General features: G+C 37.7%; 1 protein-coding gene across 2 annotated transcripts in view; it reads left to right on the top strand.

The window, feature by feature from the left end:
• ORC3 (origin recognition complex subunit 3) overlaps window positions 1-23,160 on the top strand; it is a 57,305-nt gene that overhangs the window by 7,073 nt on the left and 27,072 nt on the right. For both annotated transcript variants that reach the window (XM_079779978.1, XM_079779977.1), the window contains exons 3-11: window positions 26-123; window positions 2,481-2,625; window positions 4,876-4,980; window positions 5,995-6,140; window positions 8,381-8,511; window positions 10,898-11,057; window positions 12,381-12,494; window positions 16,811-16,944; window positions 17,656-17,719. In XM_079779978.1, the coding sequence (XP_079636104.1) occupies window positions 26-123; window positions 2,481-2,625; window positions 4,876-4,980; window positions 5,995-6,140; window positions 8,381-8,511; window positions 10,898-11,057; window positions 12,381-12,494; window positions 16,811-16,944; window positions 17,656-17,719 (1,097 nt within the window). The remainder of the gene's footprint in view (window positions 1-25; window positions 124-2,480; window positions 2,626-4,875; window positions 4,981-5,994; window positions 6,141-8,380; window positions 8,512-10,897; window positions 11,058-12,380; window positions 12,495-16,810; window positions 16,945-17,655; window positions 17,720-23,160) is intronic.

Raw genomic sequence — 23,160 nt, 5'->3', positions numbered from 1 at the left:
CATTGACTTATTTCTGTGTTTTCAGAGGAGTATTTTAATGAAGGGAAAAATGAGTCTGAGGACAGTAAGCTTCGATTTGAAACTTATCAGTTGATATGGCAGCAGATGAAATCTGAAACTGAGGTGAATACTTTTTTTAATAACTTTTCTCTAATACTGTAAATCTCATATTTGTTGTTTCTTATCTTTTTTTCCACCAGTTTACAAGAGAATTGATGAAATGTTGGTAATACTGGTTAAGCACAATCTGTATGTCCTAAAAAAATCAAAACCCTCATGTTCCAAGTATTAAGCATAGCTTCAGGTACTGGAACTTACGTTTATAATGATGGTTGCTAAGGCAAGGGGCTCTTTACACATCCTCACAGCTTTGAAATGCTGGCACTGTCCAAATTATCCATTCAGTTACGCAAATAAGAAATCAAGCTCTTTCTAAACTACTTCACTCTCCCATCCTATATCCAGTTACCATGTTCTTTACATTCCAGCTCTGAAAAATTTGTCCACTATAGCAGATTCATTGTTCTAGAGCTAACAGATTTTATTTTATTTTTTACCAACACAGTGTTGTATATTTTTTTCTTTATTAAGGTATTACATGTGTGTCCTTATTGTCCTATTGCCCCTCACCGCCCCCCACTCATGCCCTCACCCCCCTGTTGTCTGTGTCCATTGGTTAGGCTTATATGCATGCATGCAAGTCCTTTGGTTGATCTCTCCCCCTTATCCTCACCCTTCCCTAACTTCCCTCTAAGGTTTGATTGTCTGATCGATGCTTCTCTGTCTCTGGATTTGGTGTGTTTTTTTCATCAGTTTATGTTGTTTCTTATATTCCATAAATGAGTGAGATCATGTGATATTTATCTTTCTCTGACTGGCTTATTTCGCTTAGCATATTGCTCTCCAGTTCCATCCATGCTGTTGCAAATGGTAAGAATTCCTTCTTTTTTACCGCAGCGTAGTATTCCATTGTGTAGATGTACCACAGTTTTTAATCCACTCATCTGCTGATGGGCATTTAGGCTGTTTCCAAATCTTAGCTATGGTGAATTGTGCTGCTATGAACATAGGGGTGCATATATCCTTTCTGATTGGTGTTTCTAGTTTCTTGGGATATATTCCTAGAAGTGTGATCACTGGGTCAAATGGGAGTTCCATTTTTAGTTTTTTGAGGAAACTCCATACTGTTTTCCACAGTGGCTACACCAGTCTTTTTTTTTTTTTAATGCCTTTGGGACAGTTATGTGCTTTTCAGTTTATTACTGCTTCCCACCACACTTTATTGCTTTACACCTAGTGGCTTTGCTCATTCATGTATTCCATGTGACCCTTGAAGATATTTGAGTTTGTGGTTTCCAATTTAGGACCTCTTTATTTCTTTTTTTAAATATATATTTTAAAATATATTTTTATTGATTTTAGAGAGGAAGGGAAAGGGAGAGAGAAATAGAGACATCAATGATGATAGGGAATCACTGATCGGCTGCCTACTGCACACCCACTACTGGGGATCGAGCCTGCAACGCAGGCATGTGCCCTTGACCGGAATCGAACCCGGGACCCTTCAGTCCGCAGGCCAATGCTCCATCCACTGAGCCAAACCGGCTAGGGCCTCTTTATTTCTTTACCTGAGTGTCATAATATCCTCTTAACTGACTCTTCAGTGTAAAACCCTTCAGATCTGCCACTAGTCCCTGTGGCACTATTGGCCAAATTAGAAAAGTCCTCCTATCATGCAGATACAGTCTTAGGTTCTGCAACAGGGGTTTTCCAACTCCGGGGCCAACTGGCCTTCACAGGAACCCTTCCTAATTAACCCTTCCTAATCCCGATTTAATCATACCTCTACTTCAAATGTCTTCAGTGGTTCTCCCTACAGGATAAAATCTAAACGCTTTAACATCAAATATATTTTTTCTTGGTCTATCCCTTTGCTTATTTGTCCAATCTCATTCCCTACCACTTTTCATGTTCTTTATGCTTAGCTATATCTGTGGCTCTTCAGTTGTTTGGTGCTTTCTTCCTTCCTTGCCTCCTTTACTATCCATTCATTCAAATTTCCTTTACCTACCATCACCAACTCCATCACCTGCTCTAATGCTTTGGCTCAGATATATCACCTCATCAGCTTAAGTTGGATGGTCCTACTCTTTATTCCTATATTGTCATAGCACTCTACACAACATGTTTTCATTTTAAGCATTCTTGCTCAATTTCTTTACATTTTTTAGGGTAGGGACTATCTTTCATTTGTAAGGTGGTTAGTCAATGTTTGTTGAATGATTAAAGAGACTCTTTAATGAGGGGATCCAAAGCCCTAATCATTGGAGATTTAAAGAAAAAACATTTTTTTCATCATGATTGTAATTTTACATGTAATCTTTGGAATTGAATTCATGACAGTTTTCTTTCCCAAATTTTGAAAGACACATCAGAGTATTGCTAATTATAATCCATAAAATTTTGTGTGTTCTGTGTAGCAAATGCAAGAGGAATTAAATAAAAACCTGTTTGACAGTTTAATCAAATTTCTACAAAAGTCTCATTCTGGATTCCAGAAGAATTCAAGAGACTGGGGCTGTCAAATAAAACTAAGAGAAATTCCAACTGCTGCTCTTATTCTAGGTATGTACAGGTTTGTTTTTTAAAATTGGTGGCTCTGTTTTTGAGAATAGTGGGGAATAATCTGTTCTGGTAAACCTGTTTTGTCTCTCTTGTTTACAGAATTAAAACAATTATATTTTGTTAGGCATAATTTCAAAACCAATAAAAGTTCATACATCTATAAACTAGAAGAAATTGATTTGGGTTAGCTAGTACCCTCATCAACTTTCTGTCTGAAAAAATGAAGGGGAAATATATATGTTACTCTTTTGAAAGTAGATGAGATTTGAATTTGGTAATAAAGAAACCAGCAGTATATTAAAAGATTTTATTTTTATATCTTTTTTATCATTTATTCAGTGCATTTATTCTATGACTTTAATTTTATTTCCTTATTTATAGTTTTTAAATATTTGATTGTTTCATAATATTGTATTAATAGTAATTGTTTAAAAGAATTTTGGATGAATTATATATAAACTGCTTTCAGACTACAGGTTGTAAATTTCTTAGTTACTTAAATTTCTATCATTAACATTCAATTTTAACCAAATATCTGGCTTGCAGATAATGGAAAAATTTTCTTTGAAATATTAGCAGGTTTTTTTTTCTTTTCATTTTGTTTAAAGCGTACTGCCTAATACTGTTAATTATCTACCTGATATTCAGGGCAGTACTTCTCAAACTTTCATGTTTCTAAAAATAACCTCTAGGGGATCTTAGTAAATGAAAAATTTCACTAATAAGTCTGGGGCAGGGCCTAAAATGCTGCATTTCTAATAGGCCTCTATCTGATGCCCATACTGCTGATCCCAGGACCACTCTGAGTAATAAGACTTTGTGGAATGATTTTAAAATGCTGTGGATCAGCTTTTCAGTGCAACCTGCCAGTTAATTTGAAAACCCCTTCCATTATGGATGAGAAACTGAAGCCCAGTGATGGCTGGCTTGTACTGTTTGTTGGGTGCTTTCTTTCTCTATTGCCATGTTACAGTAATTGGAGTGGGAGAAACACGATCAAGAGGGATGGCCTGATAGTTTGTTGTGAGAGCACTGTTTAAATCCCTTCTCTGCCTAGTGCCAAAAGGAGAAAAGAAGCTAATGAAAATCATGTGTTTGAAAGTCAGTAGTTTGAGGAGAACATTTTTCCAGTTAAAGATGCTGATTATCTTGTTTCCAATAGACGAAGTGCGTTATCTTAAGGAACATAGTGTTAAATAGTTTACAAAGTCAGTCAGACAAGATAAGCCAGTGCTTTACTAAACTCCTAAATTTGTTCAGAGATGTAGTATCATAAACATAGACCATGATGCATGCTAGGAATATCATTTTGACACTTAAAAAAAATCTGTACTCAAAGTTACTTAAGCACATTGCACAGTTTCTATTTTCTGTAAGGTATATGTGTATTTATTTATTTATTTATTTTAGTGTATGTCTGTTTAAAAATATCCTGCCAACAGTTTTGTTTGTTGCCTTTCCTAGGAAAAAAATGTTGACTCTTGGTGGTCTGGATGATTCTGAACCTTTCTTGCAAGCAGTTAAAGGTTTATAGTAGCAAGCCTCAAGTAGTTTCAGGATGTCTGCTGCTGGCATCTGCCTAAGTGCCAAAGCTCTTTCTAGAAAGCACAGATTGGGACCTTAGGGATGTTACCAGTTAATAGAATTTTTTCCAAAGTAGTGGGAAGTTTTCACTCAATTCTGATAACTGCATGCAGAGCACTAAAATTCTGATGTGTGGAAATGAGAATCTGAATTTAGTAAATACCTAAAGGACCAAAAACTATAATTTGGTTTTAGACTCTTTCCTTAGAAATCAGTTTAGTGTACACTTTACCTATTATATTTACTACTGTGATCATAAATAATATTACTGATTGGATTCTCCTCAGGTGTAAGTGAGGGTCACAGTAAGACTGGAATCCATAGTCTTTATTTTTGAGTAATTATTTTAAAGAGCTCTTAATGAATGTGACAAAGAAATGAAATGTTTTCAAGATGTTCCTAAGATGTTTTCAAGGGTCAACTGCACATCCCCAGTAATTTTTATTTTAAAGAGAAATTGTGCTAAATATCTTTCCTAACAAATAAGTATAGTGTGTGCCTCTAGATATCTAGTATTACTGGAGATCTCTTCGTTATGTAGTGTGTTGTTTTATTAATCATGTAAAATTACTTTTACTTAGCAATTCACTTGACATGTTAAATAGCTTTTGTTGTTAAATTATTAATAATAAAAATGATGGTGTAATATGATGTGTAATCCCATAGGTGTGAATGTAACAGATCATGAATTTACATTCAGAAGTCTAACAGAAGCCGTTCAGAATAATGTCACTCCATATGTAGTTAAATTGCAAGCTAGAGACTGTCCAGGTAAAGTATAAATGCTTTAATAACCTTGGTGAGATGTTATCAATTTCTTTGGCCCTTGTCTCTCCATCTTTCTTTGTGTATCTCTCCATATCTGTCTGTCTGTGTCTCTCAAGCTTTCTTCATCCCTTTTTATTTGTGGGAAGAGTACGGTACTATATTTTGGCAGGGTGAAGTTTAGTGCCTCCCAAGTTGCAGGAGTCTTTGACACTATTCCAGCCCTACTCCTGCCATATAGCTTCACTGCCAGTAATAGTCCAGGCATTTCAAGTTGGAATGTTTGGGACAGAGAGCTAAGAATTGAGGAATTGGGAGTTCTTACTTAGCCCAAAAGAGAATAGTCTACATAGGCTCATATTTATAGGCTCAAATAATCTTATTGTTCCATTTTGAAAGGCCACCATTGGTAAAAATGGTCCATTGTCAGAGCTTACCTTGGGTATCTGAAGCCATTAAATAAATCATAAAGGATGTAGACACTAAGAGTAAAATGTGCTTAGATTTGGACTGATGTGCTTATGTGCTTTATATTACTTTCATATTCATAAATTGATTGTAATGAAGTAAAAGCCTAAAATTGATTGTAATGAAGTAAAAGCCATCTTTAAAAATGACTTTAAGGAAGATTTGTAATCAGTAAAATAACTTATGTAAATAACACTTTTGGTCTTTTTAGGGTCTTTAAAAACATTTTGCTGTCCAGAAGTAATTTAAATATATATTATTCCTAATATAATTAATAGTGTTCATAGTTATACATTTATTTAGGTAACACTTTTATTATAGATAGTACAAATAAACTTTGGCCTAGTGTTAGTCTCAATTAATGAAATTTCAATATTAAGGAGAGAATACTAATGAACACTAATAGTTAATATGCTAAATGTTATGCTAGTTAATGTTAAGTATAGAAAACACATTCTACTCAAATAATGTAAATCTATTGATCAAGAAGTTTCAGTTGTTTTAGATTTGCTTTAAGGAGAGAGAAACTTTCTTACCTTTTATTTATTGTAGATATGAAACATTTTTTGCAAAAGCTGTTCTCACAGTTGACGGACTGCCGTGTAGATATGGAATCCAAAGAGGAGGAAAAAGATATCCAGAAAAAGACACATTGTTCAATGGATTCTCTTTCCAGTTGGTATATGAATGTCACACAGGTAAATGTACACTGATAATTTTCTCCTAGGAAATTGGCATATGATTGAAGAGGCTTGGGATTATATTAAGCATAGTACTATTTTGTTCTAATAAGGATATGCTTCTGTAGCACTAGCTGTTAATTTAATAGTAGCTTCTTTTATCAGTATGCAGCCTACTTCCTGGTAAAAGTTTAGGTTCCTACAAGGCCATTTTATTTGTGGGAGAATGTCATCTAGTGACAGAAACAGCATTTGGAATTGGTTCTGCTGCAGATTTTATCTCTCTAACAATGTCTATAATCCTATATAATAAAGGGGTAATATGCAAATTGACCCTCACGCCCCCATGTCACAAGATGGCTGCCCCCAAATTGTCACAAGATGGCCGGCAGGGGAGGGCAGTTGGGGGTGACCAGGCCTGCAGGGGAGGGCAGTTGGGGGCAACCAGACCTGCAGGGGAGGGCAGTTGGGGGCAACCAGGCCAGCAGGGGAGGGCAGTTAAGGGCAACCACGCTGGCAAGGAAGGGAAGTTAGGGGTGACCAGGCCAGCAGGGGAGGGCAGTTAAGGGTGACCAGGCCAGCAGGGGAGGGCAGTTGGGGGTGATTGGGCTGGCAGGGGAGCAGTTAGGTGTCAATCATGCCTGCAGGGGAGCAGTTAGGTGTCAATCAGGCCGGCAGGGGAGCGGTTAGGTGTCAATCATGCTGGCAGGCAGAGTGGTTAGGGGCAGTCAGGCAGCCAGGCAGGTGAGTGGTTAGGAGCCAGCAGTGCCCAATTGTGAGAGGGATGTCTGACTTGCTGGTTTAGGACATCCCCCAAGGGGTCCCAGATTGGAGAGGGTGCAGGCTGGGCTGAGGGACACCCCCACCTCCTCCCCCATGCACGAATTTTGTGCACCGGGCCTCTAGTGTTAATATATTATCTCATAGGTTCCTCAATATTTGCTTTTGTGCAGTAGAACCATGCTATCAGTATCTATTATCAACTTAGTCCGATGAGAAATAGCCATAGGTATATATTTTTAAGAATTTTAATTAGTTCCATATTTAGAATTCTTAGGGAGTAAATGCTCTCTAAGTAAAGTGTAAAAGTATATTCAACAAACAGATAAATAAAAAGAAATTTCATTCTACCATGTTAGTCTCTGGTGAAAATGAATAACTTAAGTGATTCATGGGTAATTGGTACCATAAAACTATAGCCTTAGTTTATGATGCTGTGTAGCCAGATAGTATGGGAAAAAATACTGTATTGACATTTTTTGATGAATGTATTTGCTGAAGTCATCATAAGTGAAGCTTTCTTGTGCAATATGTAGTTATCAAATTGGGTCTAATGCTTACTGCAGTATCTTAATTTGATCCAGAGTTTTAGATTTTTTTGTTGTGGTTATTAATCCTCACTTAAGGATATTTTCTCATTGATTTTTAGAGAAAGTGGAAGGGAAGGGGAGAGACAGAAACATCGATGTGAGAAACACATGTGAGAGCTAAGAATTGAGGAATTGGGAGTTCTTACTTAGCCCAAAAGAGAATAGACTACATAGGCATGTGTTTCATGGGAGGTTGGGAGAGACGGAGGGAGGGAAGGAGAGAGAGAGAAAGAGAGAAGCATCAATGTATGAAACATTGATAGGTTGCCTTCTGTATGCCTCCACTGAGGATTGAACCTGCAACTTATGTATGTGCCCTAACCAGAAATCTAACCCACAACCTTTCAGTGCACGGGATAACACTCCAACCAACTGAGCCTCAATAGCCAGGGTCAGAATTTTAGATTTTGTAGAAATTAAATGCTGTCTGCAATTTAAAAGATTGGGATTGGACTAGATGATAATTTAAGATGCTTTTCAACTTGAAATTTTACAGTAGCGGAGCTGGGTTATTCATTAATTAAAAAATACTAGTTCTCACCTTAAAGCAAAGGAAAATATGACACTCTACCAACAGAAAAATAAATTTTATAGAGAATGTTCTCTTCTCCCTATGCTTTTTGTTCATTTTTTCAGATAGCAGAAAATATAAATATTTCTTATGAGTTATAGATTTTACTGGACCTTTTTCTTCTTGGTTATTATTCCCATGTCAAATGGAAAGATTCTGCAAATAAATGTTGGAATGAGTTGCTATTTAATATGTGGGAGAAATAAAAAACACACACTGTTACTGTGAAATATAAAGGAAGAGAGATCTACAGGTATAACATTGTTTGGTTGGTAAGGCTTACCTTTTAACTCCTTCTTTCCACAATGGCTTAAAAGAAGACAGACCCAGGAAAGCCACGGAAAAAGAGGATTTCTAGCCAATGGCAATCTCCTCCTGTTGTGCTTATCTTAAAGGATATGGAAAGCTTCACCACAAAAGTACTCCAGGACTTCATAATTATCAGCAGGTAGATGTATCACCTGGTTTTTGTATAAAATTTCTTTTATTAAGAAAATATACCATGTTTAACTTAAAAAACAACCTTTTTCAGAGAAAATGATTGGCAATTTAATCTTTATTTTAATACCAAAAGGATGGAAAGCAAGATGATTTCAAATTCCTTATAATTGAATGTTCAAAGACCTCCTATCAGATTTTCATTTGCTTTTTGACCAAAGAATGAGAATCAAAAGACAAAAATTAGCCAATTTTAAATTAGCATGATAAGGCAGTATAGAATATAATTTCTCTCTCACCAAAATTGTCTGTCTCTTACTTGCCCCTTGAATGTATAAAGTATTACAGATTGAGATATTGTTGTCAGCTATTATTTTCTGTTACCTCTCCACCAAGTTAGCCCTACTGTTTGAGTTAGCTCTACTGAGCAAGAATGTTTTCTAAATAATATTATCCTATCTAATAAAGAGGGAATATACTAATTGACTGTCGCAAAGATGGCGGCGCCCACAGCCAATAAGGAGGGAATATGCTAATTGACTGTCACACCCTCAAAGATGGTGGCACCCATAGCCAATAAGGAGGGAATATGCTAATTGACTGCCACACCTTCAAAGATGGCGGCGCCCACAGCCAATAAGAAGGGAATATGATAATTGTCTGCCATGCCCTCAAAGATGGCATCACCCACAGCCACAAGATGGTGGCGTCCAGTCCCCTCAGCCCCGCTGGGGTGGCAGGTGCGCGGCAAGACTGGGCCCGCCTGTGGGCGGGCCCGGCTGCTCTGCGCACACCTGCCTCCAGAGTCCCCCAGTCCCCTCAGCGCCCCCAGCTGCCCAGGGCCGGCCCGACGTGCAGGCAAGCCTCGGATGGCGGCTGCCCAGCCGTCCAGGGCCACCTGAGGCTCAGGTTACCAGGGCTGGCCGAGGTTTGCACTGCCAGCAGTGGCAGCAGCAGAGGTGTGATGGGGCATTGCCTTCCCCTGATCGCCGGGTCGCCTCCCACCCCTGAGGGCTCCCGGACTGTGATAGGGGGCAGGCCGGGCTGAGGTAACCCCCCTTCCAGTGCATGAATTTTCATGCACCAGGCCTCTAGTTTTATATAATACTAGAGCCCTGATGCACGAAATTTGTGCAAGGGGCTTGGCCCCCGCCGCCGTGGTGGCCGCCTCTGCCTTGGCCCCCACCGCCACAGCTTCATCTAAAGGAAATCCGGTCTAATTAGCATATTATGCTTTTATGATAGATATCTAGTGGGAATCTACTTCCATGATCTCATTGGATCTTTAAGGCAATCCTGTGAGATTTAACTCTACTTTAAAATCCAATAGCATGCATTACCCATGGTACATTTTTTAACGTATAATTTATTTTGTTTCCTATATGTTAACTTGTTTAATAGTCAGGGCTACATGTGTTTAATTTACTAATATTCTTATTGTTCCTATTTTGATAGTGTCTTTTTTCCCCACTGAAACTAAGTTTTCTAGATCCTAAGACTTTTCTTAATGCTAATACTGAATAGCGTAATATACTGGGAAAATGTACAGTATAGAATAGTGATGGAAAAGCTCTACTTTCTTGAAGTTCAGGCTTGTGACTACTTTTACCATCAAAAGTAAGGAAAAAGAACTTAAAACAGTAACAGAGTCCATGCAATACTCCTATGGTGGTAGAACTGTATACAGCTATACTATGAAAAGCAATAGCTAACAGGAGGGAGCAAGCAAGATCATCAGCCTTGTTACACAGGACTAACCTGCAGTAGCTCTCAAGGAGAGAACTGTTTTACTCTGGGGAAGTCATTTGAGTTCCTGTTGGTAATGCTAAGAATCAATCATGTTCAATAAGTTTGAGTTAAGGATGAGAGGAAAGGATGTAACATATTTTAGTAATGTCCACTAAAACTATATCTTCGAAATGTGTCTGTTAGAAATGTCCATAAATAGAATAAGTTACCTTGAAAATTAGTGATCTTCATGTCACTGAACTCTTAAAGCATAGGCTGGATAACTAACTCTAAGGAAGACTGTAAGTGGGACTCAAATTTTGGGTGAGAGGTTAAATTGTATGGTATCTTACACCTCTTCTAACACTTGAGATTGTGTAACTGTAGAGGGAGGCACTTGATCTCTCTGGACCTCTGTGTTCTCATTGATAAAATGAGAGGAACCATTAATAGCTTGATTTCAGAGCTAGAATGTCTGGTAAATAACTATTTTAATGTTATTTAACAGAGGAAAATGAGTGGCCTAGCAAATTTTAGTGTCTATAATGATACTCCTTACCAGTGTCTTATAAAGTAGGCATAAAAATAAAGGCCTTATTTTGAAAAACGATATATTGAAATATATTTGCTAAAGAAATCCCACTTCTGTATTTTTTTTTTTAAACTAGTCAGCATCTACATGAATTTCCACTAATACTCATTTTTGGAATTGCCACATCTCCTGTTATCATCCATCGGTTGCTTCCTCATGCAGTATCATCTCTGTTGTGTATAGAAATATTCCAATCTTTGTCTTGCAAGGAGCACCTGACTACAGTAATTGATAAGGTAAAAATAAAAAAAAATTTACCAGTGAAATAGGATGAAAGAAAATTGCCAAGAATAGATTATAAATATAAATGTTAATGATAAATTTCTGCATCTCTTCAGAGTATGATATTGAACATATTCCTTCACATATTTTAATATTTTTATTTAATGATTTTGTGGTATAGTATTGCTTCTTGAGATAAAAAAGATAAGATTTATGAAAAAATTATATCTATCAATCTATAGCTATCAATCAGTTATTACTCAATGGAAAATTACTGGTTTTAAAAATAAATTTTTACAGCATTTAATGTCTTCCTGGTAACAGTAACAATGTTTTGACTCTTACATTTAATATTAAATGATTTGAAGTTTTTAGTGGACTCTTTCTTGTCATGCTGCTCTTGACTGAAAATAAATACTAATGTTTTCCCAGACCATAGCCCTATGTCTCTACCTAAATAGAAATAGACTTCTTTAGTATTGACCTTCCACAAATTGTTGCTAGACTTAGCTCCCTTAAGATGTGCTTTATGTTGCTTGTGTAAGGTAAACTAATGACAACCTTCCATTTACTTACTAACCACTTCTACAGTTTTTCCCCATAAAGGTGGTATCCATTGGTTTGCTGACACTGTAGGGAAAATTTTTCTAGCTATAGTTTTTAAAATTGCTTGGTTGTAGTCAAGTTCAGTTAGCCTTCTATGACCATGTTTCTGTTTAAAAAGCCTAGACCTGGGGAGGGGCAGGAGTGGGGTGGAGGCAGCCAATGAGGGAGGGGGAAGGGAGCTATCTGCAATACTTCCTACAATAAAGATAAATTATAAAATTTTTTAAAAGTCTAGTATGTCTTCATTTTCAGATGTAAAATCTTCACTATAGGCCATTGAAAATGAGCTAGATAATACAAATTCAGCTATTTTATATTTTTGAAATAGACATGTTAATTTGGGGTTTCTCATCTAATAGTACATAAAGTGTATCAGTAGGGATGAGAAAGAAATCAGATAATAAGTAGCTTGTAGCTTCAATGGCTTCTGGTGGGAGAAAGGGAGTTATATAGTTGACAGGCAGTATTTTTTAAAATGAGGAATTGGATAGGAGGTGATAGACATCTTTGATTCTGAATGTGTGGTATGAACAGCTCCTTTTTGTTATTGTTTTGTAAATTAATTAGTTTAAAATTTTAGTTGATGTTTAACCTAAAAAACATAGCTATTGTTATAGCTCTCATAGTTACTGTGTCATAGTCTCATTCTTTGCCTCATTATTTATACTTGATATTTATAAAGAATAAAGACTAACAAGGAGTATGTCCTGTCCCCCATTTATCTCTTTCAGCTGCTTCTTACAACTCAATTTCCCTTTAAACTAAGTGAAAAAGTATTACAGATTCTGACCAGCATCTTTTTATATTATGATTTCTCAATACAGAACTTTATAAAAGGACTTCAGGTAAGAAGACACTAATGGATTTGAAAATTTACAAGCTGATTCTAAATAATTTGCATGTTATTTCAAATTGACTAGTGTGATATTTAAGGCATTTTAAATCGCAAAATGTTGAATAAGTAAATTCAAGTTATATTATTCTAGGTTCTACCATTGCTTTATTACCTTGCAGCAAAAATATAGAGAATACATTAATTGGATAGCTAAATGGAAAAGGACCCCCATCCATTCCAGTGATTCTTAACCATGTTAGAGGGTGGGGTGGGAAAAGAGACCTTTTTAAAAAAATCTGATGAAAGCTTATGGACTTTCTACCTAGGAAATGTTATATATAAGGGGTCAGCAAACACTTTTGTAAAGGACCAGATATTAAATATTTTTGGCCTTGCATGCTACATATGCCCTCTGTTGTATAGTCTTTGTTTTCTTTAAAAAAAACAACCACAACCCTTTAAAGATATAAAAAACATTCCTGGGCCATATAAAAATGGGCTGTGGGTCATAGCTTGCTGTCCCCTGCATATATGTGTACTAGAGGCCCGGTGCACAAAATTTGTGCACGGGGGAGGGGGGTGTCCCTCAGCCCAGCCTGCACCCTCTCCAATCGGGGACCCCTTGAGGGATGTCCGACTGCCTGTTTAGGCTCGATCGGGCCTAAACAGGCAGTCGGACATCCCTCTCACAATCCAGGACTGCTGGCTCCCAACTGCTCGCCTGCCTGCCTTCCTGATTGCCCCTAACCACTTCTACCTGCCAGCCTGATCACCCCTAACCACTCCCTGCCAGCCTGATTGATGTCTAACTGCTTCCCTGCCAGCATGTTTGCCCCCAACTTCCCTCCTCTGCCGGCCTGGTCACCCCTAACTGCCCTCCCCTACAGGCTTGATCGCCCCCAACTGCCCTCCCTTGCAGGCCTGGTCCCTCCCAACTGCCCTCCCCTGCTGGCTATCTTGTGGTGGCCATCTTGTGTCCACATGGGGGCAGGATCTTTGACCACATGGGGGCAGCCATCTTGTGTGTTGGAGTGATGGTCAATCTGCATATTACTCTTTTATTAGATAGGATGTGTTCATTTATATTTATTCTTATATATTGTGAATGCATTTTCACCAAGATTTCCTAAATTGCCCAGAAAACAATTCATTAACCTAGCTTCATAACATCTATTCTAAACTAAAAATAGACCCCATTCTTTAGTTGTTTAAAACTTAATATTATTTCCCTCTCTTGGTGACTACCTGAAATACCTTAGCAAAGTGTAATCATTGTGAACACATGTCAGTTGTCAAATTGATTAAAACCTGTATATTAATAACTTCAGTACAAAAGCACAATATAATACCTCATGTTTATGTAGTACCTAGATCAGTGATGGGCAACCTTTTGAGCTTGGTGTGTCAAACTTCACCAAAAAACTGAGCATAACTCGGGTAGTGTGTCACTTTGAGGAAAAAACATTATTTCGCAAATGTTTCATCCTCAGGAGCAGCAAATGTTTTATCCTCGGCATGCAGCCGCCTCAGCGGCCGCGTGTCATCAGAAATGGCTACGCGTGTCAGTGCTGACACGTGTGTCATAGGTTCGCCATCACTGACCTAGATGATTATAAATTACTTTCCATGTCCACTCTTATGGACATGTAGTGGTCTGTTATGGCTAATATATGTCTTTTTTTTCAGTTTAGATACTTTTTATAAAAGTATTTAAAAGCAAGAAAATATTTACCTTAGCAATATGTGAAATTAAATGACATGGAGTTATAACAACTTCTAACTTCTTATTCATTTTATTTTATTCATTCATTTATTTATTCATAATTATTTATCAAGAGCCTACTAAAATCCATGCACTATGCTAAGTTCTAGAAATGCAGGGGACAAAGAAATGTCTGCCTTCAAATTGCTCATTGCTTAATGAAAGAGGCAGAAAAGTAAACATGCATTTATAGTTCTGAGTCAATGCTATGAAAGAAACATTCCTGGAGATTCTGTATAAAGAAGTGTGTCCTAAGGAAGAAGAGCTAGCCAGGTCAGAATTGGAAGAGCAGTCCAGGCAAAGGCAACCAGAGAGGGAGAGATCTATCAGAGATCTACTGCAGTAATATAGACAAAATATGACAAGGGCTAAATAAGGTAGTGATAGTGGGACTGGAGAGGAGGAAACAAATTTGAGGATGAGATAGAATCAACAGAATCTGGTGACTAAATGGATGATAGGATGTGTAAGAGAGGAGCATAAGTGACAGATACAAAGATTCTGGTTTGGCAGATGGATTGGAGGTTGGCACCATTTATTAAGTGTACACTTAATATAAATGAAAGCCAGTTAGAAAAGGGTGAGTTTCTTTTTGAATAGGTTAATTTAGGTTTGCTTGGATATAAAGATTTGGCACTGAGGAAAAAACCTGGGCTAGAAATATTTAGGGTTTATCATTAAGAAGTGGTTAGTTGAAGTCATGTAATGAGGATGAAGCAATAAGCAGAGGAGTAAGGAAAGCGCTAAAGGTAGAACCCTAAAGCAGACTGATACATAAGAGTGAGCAATGGAAAAGGAGACTAAAAACAAAAGGAAAGCCAATAGAAAGTAGAGTACCACTAAAGTCAAGGGAAGAAGGAGCTTTAGGAAATATAAATTGTAGTCTCAAATACCATTGAAAAAGTGAGTGAAGAAAAGGACATTAACCAAGTTACTAATCTCTATGGGTCTCAGTTTTCTCATCTGTAAAATAAGGGAATCAGATTGAATGATTTTATAGGTTTCTGATCATTTACTAAGCACCTCCTTTGTGCTGGGCACTTTACTAAGTATTTCCTTTGTTTAATTAATATGTATTATTACCCTCAATTTTGCACATGAAAATACAGGCTTAGGGTAAGTAAGCTTGGCCAAGGTCACATAGCTAATAAGTGGCAGAACATTTAGACCCCATTTGTCCAGTTTTCCTAATCATCAGTGGGAAATATGTGTAAGTCCTGATTTCTATAGAGGTAAATAGGGAATATGATTATTCTGCATATGTTTAAATCCTTCCTTCATCAGGTGGATATGTTAACCAACTTGTTAATTGACCCAGAGATTGAGGACACACTTGGACAAAATAGTTAAGTGTCACTGGGTTCTTATCCCATTTATAGCTCTACTATAACTCATGTGAATTTGCTCCCATTCCTCCTCCCCAGGAAGTTCCTTATCATGTTTGATTTTTATTTTTCTCATGTTTAAAAAACGGTGTTAACATTAGAATAAGTATTACCACATTAATGTCATTGGAAAATATAAGAAACAAGATTATGTTAATATGTGCCAAAATAATTTAGCACTTGGCATGAATAGTTGCTTTCTGATTTGTACTTGTTTTTAAGTTAGGCTGGTCCTTCACCTTACAGCCTTATACTTCCTCCAGAATGAACTATTTTGGAGGATTTTCTCTAGCCTTGGGTATCATCTGGTCTGTAGCTCAGAAATTCATTATTAGTTTACGAAGGACCAAGCTCAAATATGTGATATGTAAGCTAGCATATTAACTTATTATTTTGTGATGGGAATGCTATTTCCCAGTGATGACAGTGTGTTTTGTCTACTATGTAGGGAACTGTCTCTCCAGTATCAAGGTATCTGGAAAAAAGCAAACTGGTCAATAGAAGGTTGCTTAGACTCAAAGTTTTTAATATTTAGAGAGTTTTACGAGATATATCTTACCAGTTATGGCAGAATCTGGAAAATCATTCATCCTTATACTGTGACAACTATAGCATTCTAGTTACTAGATTACTTGTATCTATCAGATACTGTACTATATTTTCCTCCATGAAGTAAAAGTGAATTTAAAAAGATACATTTTCTTTAGCCATTCTCGTTTTTCATTATTATTTTTATGAAAAAAGAATAGGCAAAACTTCTACCACTGTAACATTTTTATTTATTTAGCAGACCAGTTTTTACACTGATTTTAGATTGGTATTTTTTTATGAGTTTTGGGACATTGATTAGAATCTTGGGTCTCATCCCCACAACATTTACTGTACTGTTATTTTAAGTGAGTTGCTTCTGCAAATAGCTAATTTATATATTTGTATTAGTTTATTTAGTTTATACTTCAGAGATTATAATGTTCTGACCTTGTCCACAAAATGAAAACCTTAAAATACTAAAGGTATTAACCATTTATGTATTTTTTGCAGTGTTATTTTGACATTAAGTATATTTTGTGTCATAAATACTTCTGCTGTTTAAAAAACAACTAAAAATTGAACAGGCATAGGGCAAAAGATTTACTGCCAAAATATAACAAATATATTTAATCTTTATATTTTTTTCAGCTTTCTCTATTAGAGCATTTCTATTCCCAGCCCCTCAGTGTTCTGTGTTGTAATCTCCCAGAAGCCAAGAGAAGAATACATTTTTTATCAGATAATCAATGTGAAAACATCCGACGTCTTCCATCATTTAGGAGGTAAAAAATAAAATAAAAAAAATTGCATATTTAACATGTCTTATGATAGAGTTTGGACCAAAATAAGGGATCTCAGATGCAGTTATTTTTGAAGATGAAGAAGGAAAAAGAAACTTAATTTTTTTAGAGCAGATTTAAACCCTTCTGTGTTTTTTGTTGTTTTTTTAAAATATATTTTTATTGATTTCAGAGAGGAAGGGAGAGGGAGAGAGAGAGAGAAACATCAGTGATAAGAGAGAATCATTGATTGGTTGCCTCCTGATGCCCCCTACTGGGAATGGAGCCCACACCCGGCATGTGCCCTACAGGAAATCAAACCGTGACCTCTTGGTTCATAGATTGATGCTCAACCATTTAGCCACACTGGCTGTGCCCCTTCTGTTTTTAATTGTGAGATTTCTTTGTTGGATTTGAAAATTTGGCATGAAGAAAAATATTTTTACAAGGGTACATAATTAACAGATTCTCCAGAGTTACTTTTTATAAATAACATTTCTATTTCTGGAGTTTATGATTGGACCCCTAGGCTGTGAACTGCAGCTGACTTAAGGAGTTAAAAAAATGTCATTAAACTATCATCTTGAATGTATTTTTGAGAAGAAATAAAAGAATGTGACCACCAATCTAGGTAGTTCTTTTCCCCCATGTGCTATTCAAATACTTAGAATGTTTAATTTTCTCTTTTTGTGTATGATACGGTAAACATTTTAGGTACGTGGAAAAGCAAGCTACAGAAAAGCAGGTTGCACTGTTGACTAATGAGAGATTTTTAAAGGTAGGAGTGTGGATGTATTTTATTCTCCTTGTTTTCTTAATGAAAAAAAATATACACATAATATTTATTGAGTTAATTTTACAAAACATCTGTATATCTTAATATGCTTTGCAGAATGAAGTAGTCCTTGATAATCATATACGAATGTGACTATTCAAGATGACACTAAACCTCATATAAGAGATAAGACTTTTTTTATTAACTAGAACATTAGGTTTCTCCTATGGTCTATTTAGAAAACACTTTTAAATCTCAGCTTTCTTTCCACATGACAGTTTTGGAATCTGCAGACAGTTTCATTTTAATGTCCTTTTAAAGATTGTCATAAATAAAAGCACATAGAAGCCATGCAGCTTAGGAACCCACTGCTAAGTGGGTATTGATTTGATACAGTGTCGTTATATATTGATAATATAATGCCAGGAAAGAAGTAATGAGCTTAAAATATTATGAATTAGCCATAAAATGAAGGGATTGTCAAAAGAAGGAGTTTGGTTTTATATCTTTTATGAATAAATAATACTTGGACATGGTACATCATTCACAAGGCAAAAGCAATATAGAGTGAAAAAGACTCCCAACTGTCCTCTTTCCCTTCCTGGATATAGCCAGCATTACTAGTTTCTTACATATCATTCTAGAGATATTCTCTACATACAAGTAATTATATATATATGTATATATATTATGGGGTTTCCTCCCCTGTCTTACAGAAATAAGTATATTATATACACTACTAGAGGCCCAGTGCATGAAATTCATGCACTCGGGGGTGGGGGGTGGCGGGGAGGGAGTCCCTCAGCCCGGCCTGCGCCCTCTAGCAGTCCGGGAGCCCTTAGGGGATGTCCAACCTATGGCTTAGGCCCACTCTCCACATGAGCCCGGCTTGTGGCTGAGCGGCGTTCCCCATGTGGGAGCACACTGACCACCAGGGGGCAGCTCCTGCATTGAGTGTCTGAACCCTGGTGGGTCAGTGTGCGTCATAGTGACCGAGTGTTCTGCCATTTGGTTGATTTGCATATTAGCCTTTTATTATATAGGATTATATGCACCTTGTTTAGTTTTACACTTAATTTTGGAAATCATTGCTTATCTGTACTAAACAGTAGCATAGTATTTTATTGAATGATTGTCCATTTTATTCAACAAGTCTCTTACTGATGGACAATTAGAAACTCATAATGTCACACTGATTTTTATACACTTTATGCCATTTTAAGGAAAAAGTTGTTAGAAAATTGTAATAAAATTAAGATGAGATTGAAGTTAAGCTCTGGTGCTGTGTGAGTTTTGCTATTATGTATTATTTTCAGATTTTGAGTAAAAGAATGTTAGTTCCCAGAGGGCATATGTTTTGTATAGTTCTAAATACTAATTTACCTCCTTTTTGTAAATTCTAAAAAATTATTAAGAATGGTTTTGTTTTTTTGAGGTACAATTGACATTCAACATTACAATAGAGAATGGCTTTTATTAAACATTAGAGGCCCAGTGCATGGATTCGTGCACTGATGGGGTCCCTCAGCCTGGCCTGTGCCGTTTCACAATCCCAGAGCCCTCGGGGGATGTAGCAGTGCGTGAAGCGGCAGGCAGCCAGGGAGGGCTCATCCCGGCCCTGCTGTGCCTGCTGCCACTGCTCGGTAGTGCTACTGCGGAGGCGGGAGAGGATGCAGCTGCTCTCGCCAGCTGTGAGCCCAGCTTCTGGCTGAGCAGCGCTCCCACTGTGGGAGCACACTTACCACCAACAGGCAGCTCCTGCATTGAGTGTCTGCCCCCTGGTGGTCTGTGCATCATAGCAAATGGTCGACCAGTCAACTGGTCATAATGGTTGCTTAGGCTTTTATATATATAGACTAGAGGCCCGGTGCACAACATTCATGCACTCGAGGAAGGGGACGCGTCCCTTAGCCCGGCCTGTGCCCTCTCACAGTCCGGGAGCTCTCGGGGGATGTCCGACTGATGGCTTAGGCCTGCTACCTCCAGGGAGCAGGCCTAAGCCATCAGTCGGACATCCTTAGCGCTGCTGAGGAGGCAGGAGAGGATCCTGCCACCGCTGCTGTGCTCACCAGGTGTGAGCCCAGCTTCTGGCTGAGTGGTGCTCCCCCTGTGGGAGCGTACTGACCACCAGGGGGCAGCTCCTGCGTTGAGCGGGACCAGGTGGAAAACGGCTCTCTGACATCCCCCCAGGGGTACCGGATTGCGAAAGGGTGTGGGGCAGGCTGAGGGACCCCACCAGTTCACAATTGGGGCCAGGGAGGGACACAGGAGGTTGGCCAGCCTGGGAGGGACTGTGGGAGGACTCCAGGGTGTGTCCGGCCCGTCTCACTAAGTCCCGATCAGCCGGACCCCAGAAGCAATCTAACCTACCAGTCGGAGCGTCTGTCCCCTGGTAATCAGTGCACATCATAGCTAGTGGTTAAGCATCCTTAGCATATCATTAGCATATTACGCTTTGGTTGAACGGCCAACTAGCCGACCCTACACTTAACATATTAGGCTCTTATTATATAGGATTACTTTTTTTAAATGTGTTTTTTATGTTTTTTAGAGAGAGATGAAAGGAGAGGGATAGAGAGATAGAAACATCAATGAAAGAATAACATCACTGATCAGCTGCCTCCTGCACGCCCTCTATTGGGGATCAAGCCTACAACCTGGGCATGCACCCTGACCAGGAATTGAACTAGCTAATTCTTGGTTCCTGGGTCGAAGCTCAACCTCTGAGCTACACCAGATAAGCTATTAAATATCATTTTTAATGCAGAATCCACACTGGGCCTTAATATAAAATCATTTCTAGATTGAGTTTAAGAATCATGTTAATAATTTCTGTAACCTTTTTAGAGCAGTATAGGAAGTCCTCAAATCCTAATGCAGGTTATTTTGGTAGAGAGGACATTTAAGAACCACTGGAAAAGGATGTGTGCATGTTTACTGAAGTCTTTTAAGATCACATAGATTAGCTCTCTGCTAAGTGAGCTTGTTGCCAAGTGCATTTCCTGCTAGAACTTTCTTTCGAGAGTATATTTTTAAAAGCCAGGAATAGATTTTTAGAGTGCCTTTAACCATTGAGTTACAAAGGGAGAGAATGTCTAGGTTAGTCTCTTGTAGAAATAGCCTGACATTTATCTCTGCTTTTCAGTAACTTTTTGTGTATTTTCTAAGCATTTATTTCTATTGTACTTGTTCTTGTTACACTCATCAGCCTGCTTCTTATCTTGCCCGATTTCATTTTAGGATTTTATGTTTTTTCATTTAAAGGCATATTTTCTTGAGACTTACATAGAATATGAAGGAGTACAAAGATTTGTACCCTTAGCCTGAAAAAGTTATCTGCAGGCTACCTGCTGAATTCAAAGGACAGAAGAGGTCTATGAAAAATTAATCAGTGTGTGTATGTTGATTTGAATAGTGTAGAGTGAAAGTATCTTTGAATATTTTATTCTTATAATGCTTTTTTCTTTTTATAATTTTGTTTTTAAATACACGATAATTCAACTTTATGTGTATTTTGCTACAATTTTAAAAATTGGAAAAACTTCACATTAAAATATGGTACCACGTGATGTAGGGAAAGATCCTTATCTTAAACTCAGAAATCTTACATTTGATCTCCAGCTATTCAAGAGCCATGTGTATTTAAGAAAATCACTTACCCTATTTAAGCCTCTATTTCCTTATCTAAATAATCAGATAATAATCCCTAGTACAATTTTCTTATAGGTTTAGTGATAATCAAAGTCTGCTCAGCAAGTGAGAGTGAGTTAAAAACAAATATAACTAAAACTTTTGTAAATGTAAATCATATTGTTACTACTTTTACTATTATAAAAATTAAGATCTCAATATGAATACATAGTTTTATATACTATACTGTTTTATGTACTATATATACATACTAGAAGCCTGATGCACGAAATTCATGCTTGGGGTGGGGGTGATGTCCCTCAGCCTGGCCTGCGCCCTCTCGCAATCTAGGACCCCTCGCTCCTTACTGCTTTGCTTGCTGCTCCTTAGCGCTGCTGCTGCACTCACCAGCCGTGAGCCCTGCTTCTGGCTGAGTAGTGCTCCGGCTATCGGAGCACACTGACCACCAGGGGGCAGCTCCTGCGTTGAGCGTCTGCCCCCTGGTGGTCAGTGCATGTCATAGCAACCGGTTGTTCTGGTTGTCCGGTCCTTCGGCCTTAAGGGTCGCTGGGCTTTTATATATATATGATATATATAAAATATTCTGTTACATAGTCATATAGATTATATAATTATATAGACATGCCTACTCTTATAGTTTATTTTTATTTTTTAAAAATATATTTTTATTGATTTCAGAGAGGAAGGGAGAGAGAAATAGAAACATCAGTAATGAGAGAGAATCATTGATTGGCTGCCTCCTACACACCCCACACTGGAGATCGAGCCTGCAACTTGGGCATGTGCCCTGACCGGGAATCAAACAGTGACCTCCTGGTTCATAGCTCAACGCTCAACCACTGAGCCATGCTGGATGGGCTTAGAGTTTGTTTTTGTATCTAGTTTCTAAACTCAGATTTCTAAGACATATACCTCAAGGTATATTCCAAAAAAAATGTATACTCTTTATGCCTGGGCTCTTTCTGCCCTAAAAATCTACTTTTGTCTTTACTCTGATGAACGAAACCAATGGTAATCAAATCAGAATCACTTGGAGGGCTTGTTAAAGGAGATTTCTGGGCTCCATCCCCAGAGGTTCTGACTGTAGCTCTGCATTTCCAGCAGGGTTCCAGGTAATGCTAGAGACCATTCTTTGAGAACCACTAAACTAGATTGACTCCCTAGAAGGAAATGTTGTTTATTTTTCCCTTACCTTATTTTCTTAAGTATTATACTAATCTGTGAAATCCAAATCTAAACAAATGATTCACTTTCATTATCCTCTGACTGGACTCAAGGTGTTAAAGAAAACCTTCAACTCCCTTAAAATTATGGACCTTTTGTTTACTAAATATTGCCTTAAAACTATATCCTGCATCAAACAGACTGTCCAACCTATGAGGGAAGACGGAGGGTGAGGGGGTAAGAGATCAACCAAAGGACTTGTATGCATGCATATGAGCATAACCAATGGACACAGACAGTAGGGGGGTGAGGGCATGTGCTGGAGGGTGGGGGCAGCCGGGGAGAGGTCAATGGTGGAAAAAGGAGACTTATGTAATACTTTAAACAATAAAGAATTAAAAAAAAACACACAAAAAAAATTGCAGTTAAGGTCTGAAAAACAAACAAACAAAAAAACTATATCCCAACTGTGTATTTTATAAACGTAAGGACTGGGCTTTTTGAGAGTGTATTTTTAAATTTACAAATTCAGCTGACCAAACCATATACATTTGTATAAAATTCACTAGGAAGTTTAAACTAAGGTGGGACATTAGACCATTTGCTGCTGATGAAAGGCTAAAAGATTC

Source organism: Cnephaeus nilssonii (assembly GCF_951640355.1).
Source record: "Cnephaeus nilssonii genome assembly, chromosome: 9".
Classification (NCBI taxonomy): Eukaryota; Metazoa; Chordata; class Mammalia; order Chiroptera; family Vespertilionidae; genus Cnephaeus; species Cnephaeus nilssonii.
This window is presented reverse-complemented; position numbering and strand designations above follow the sequence as displayed.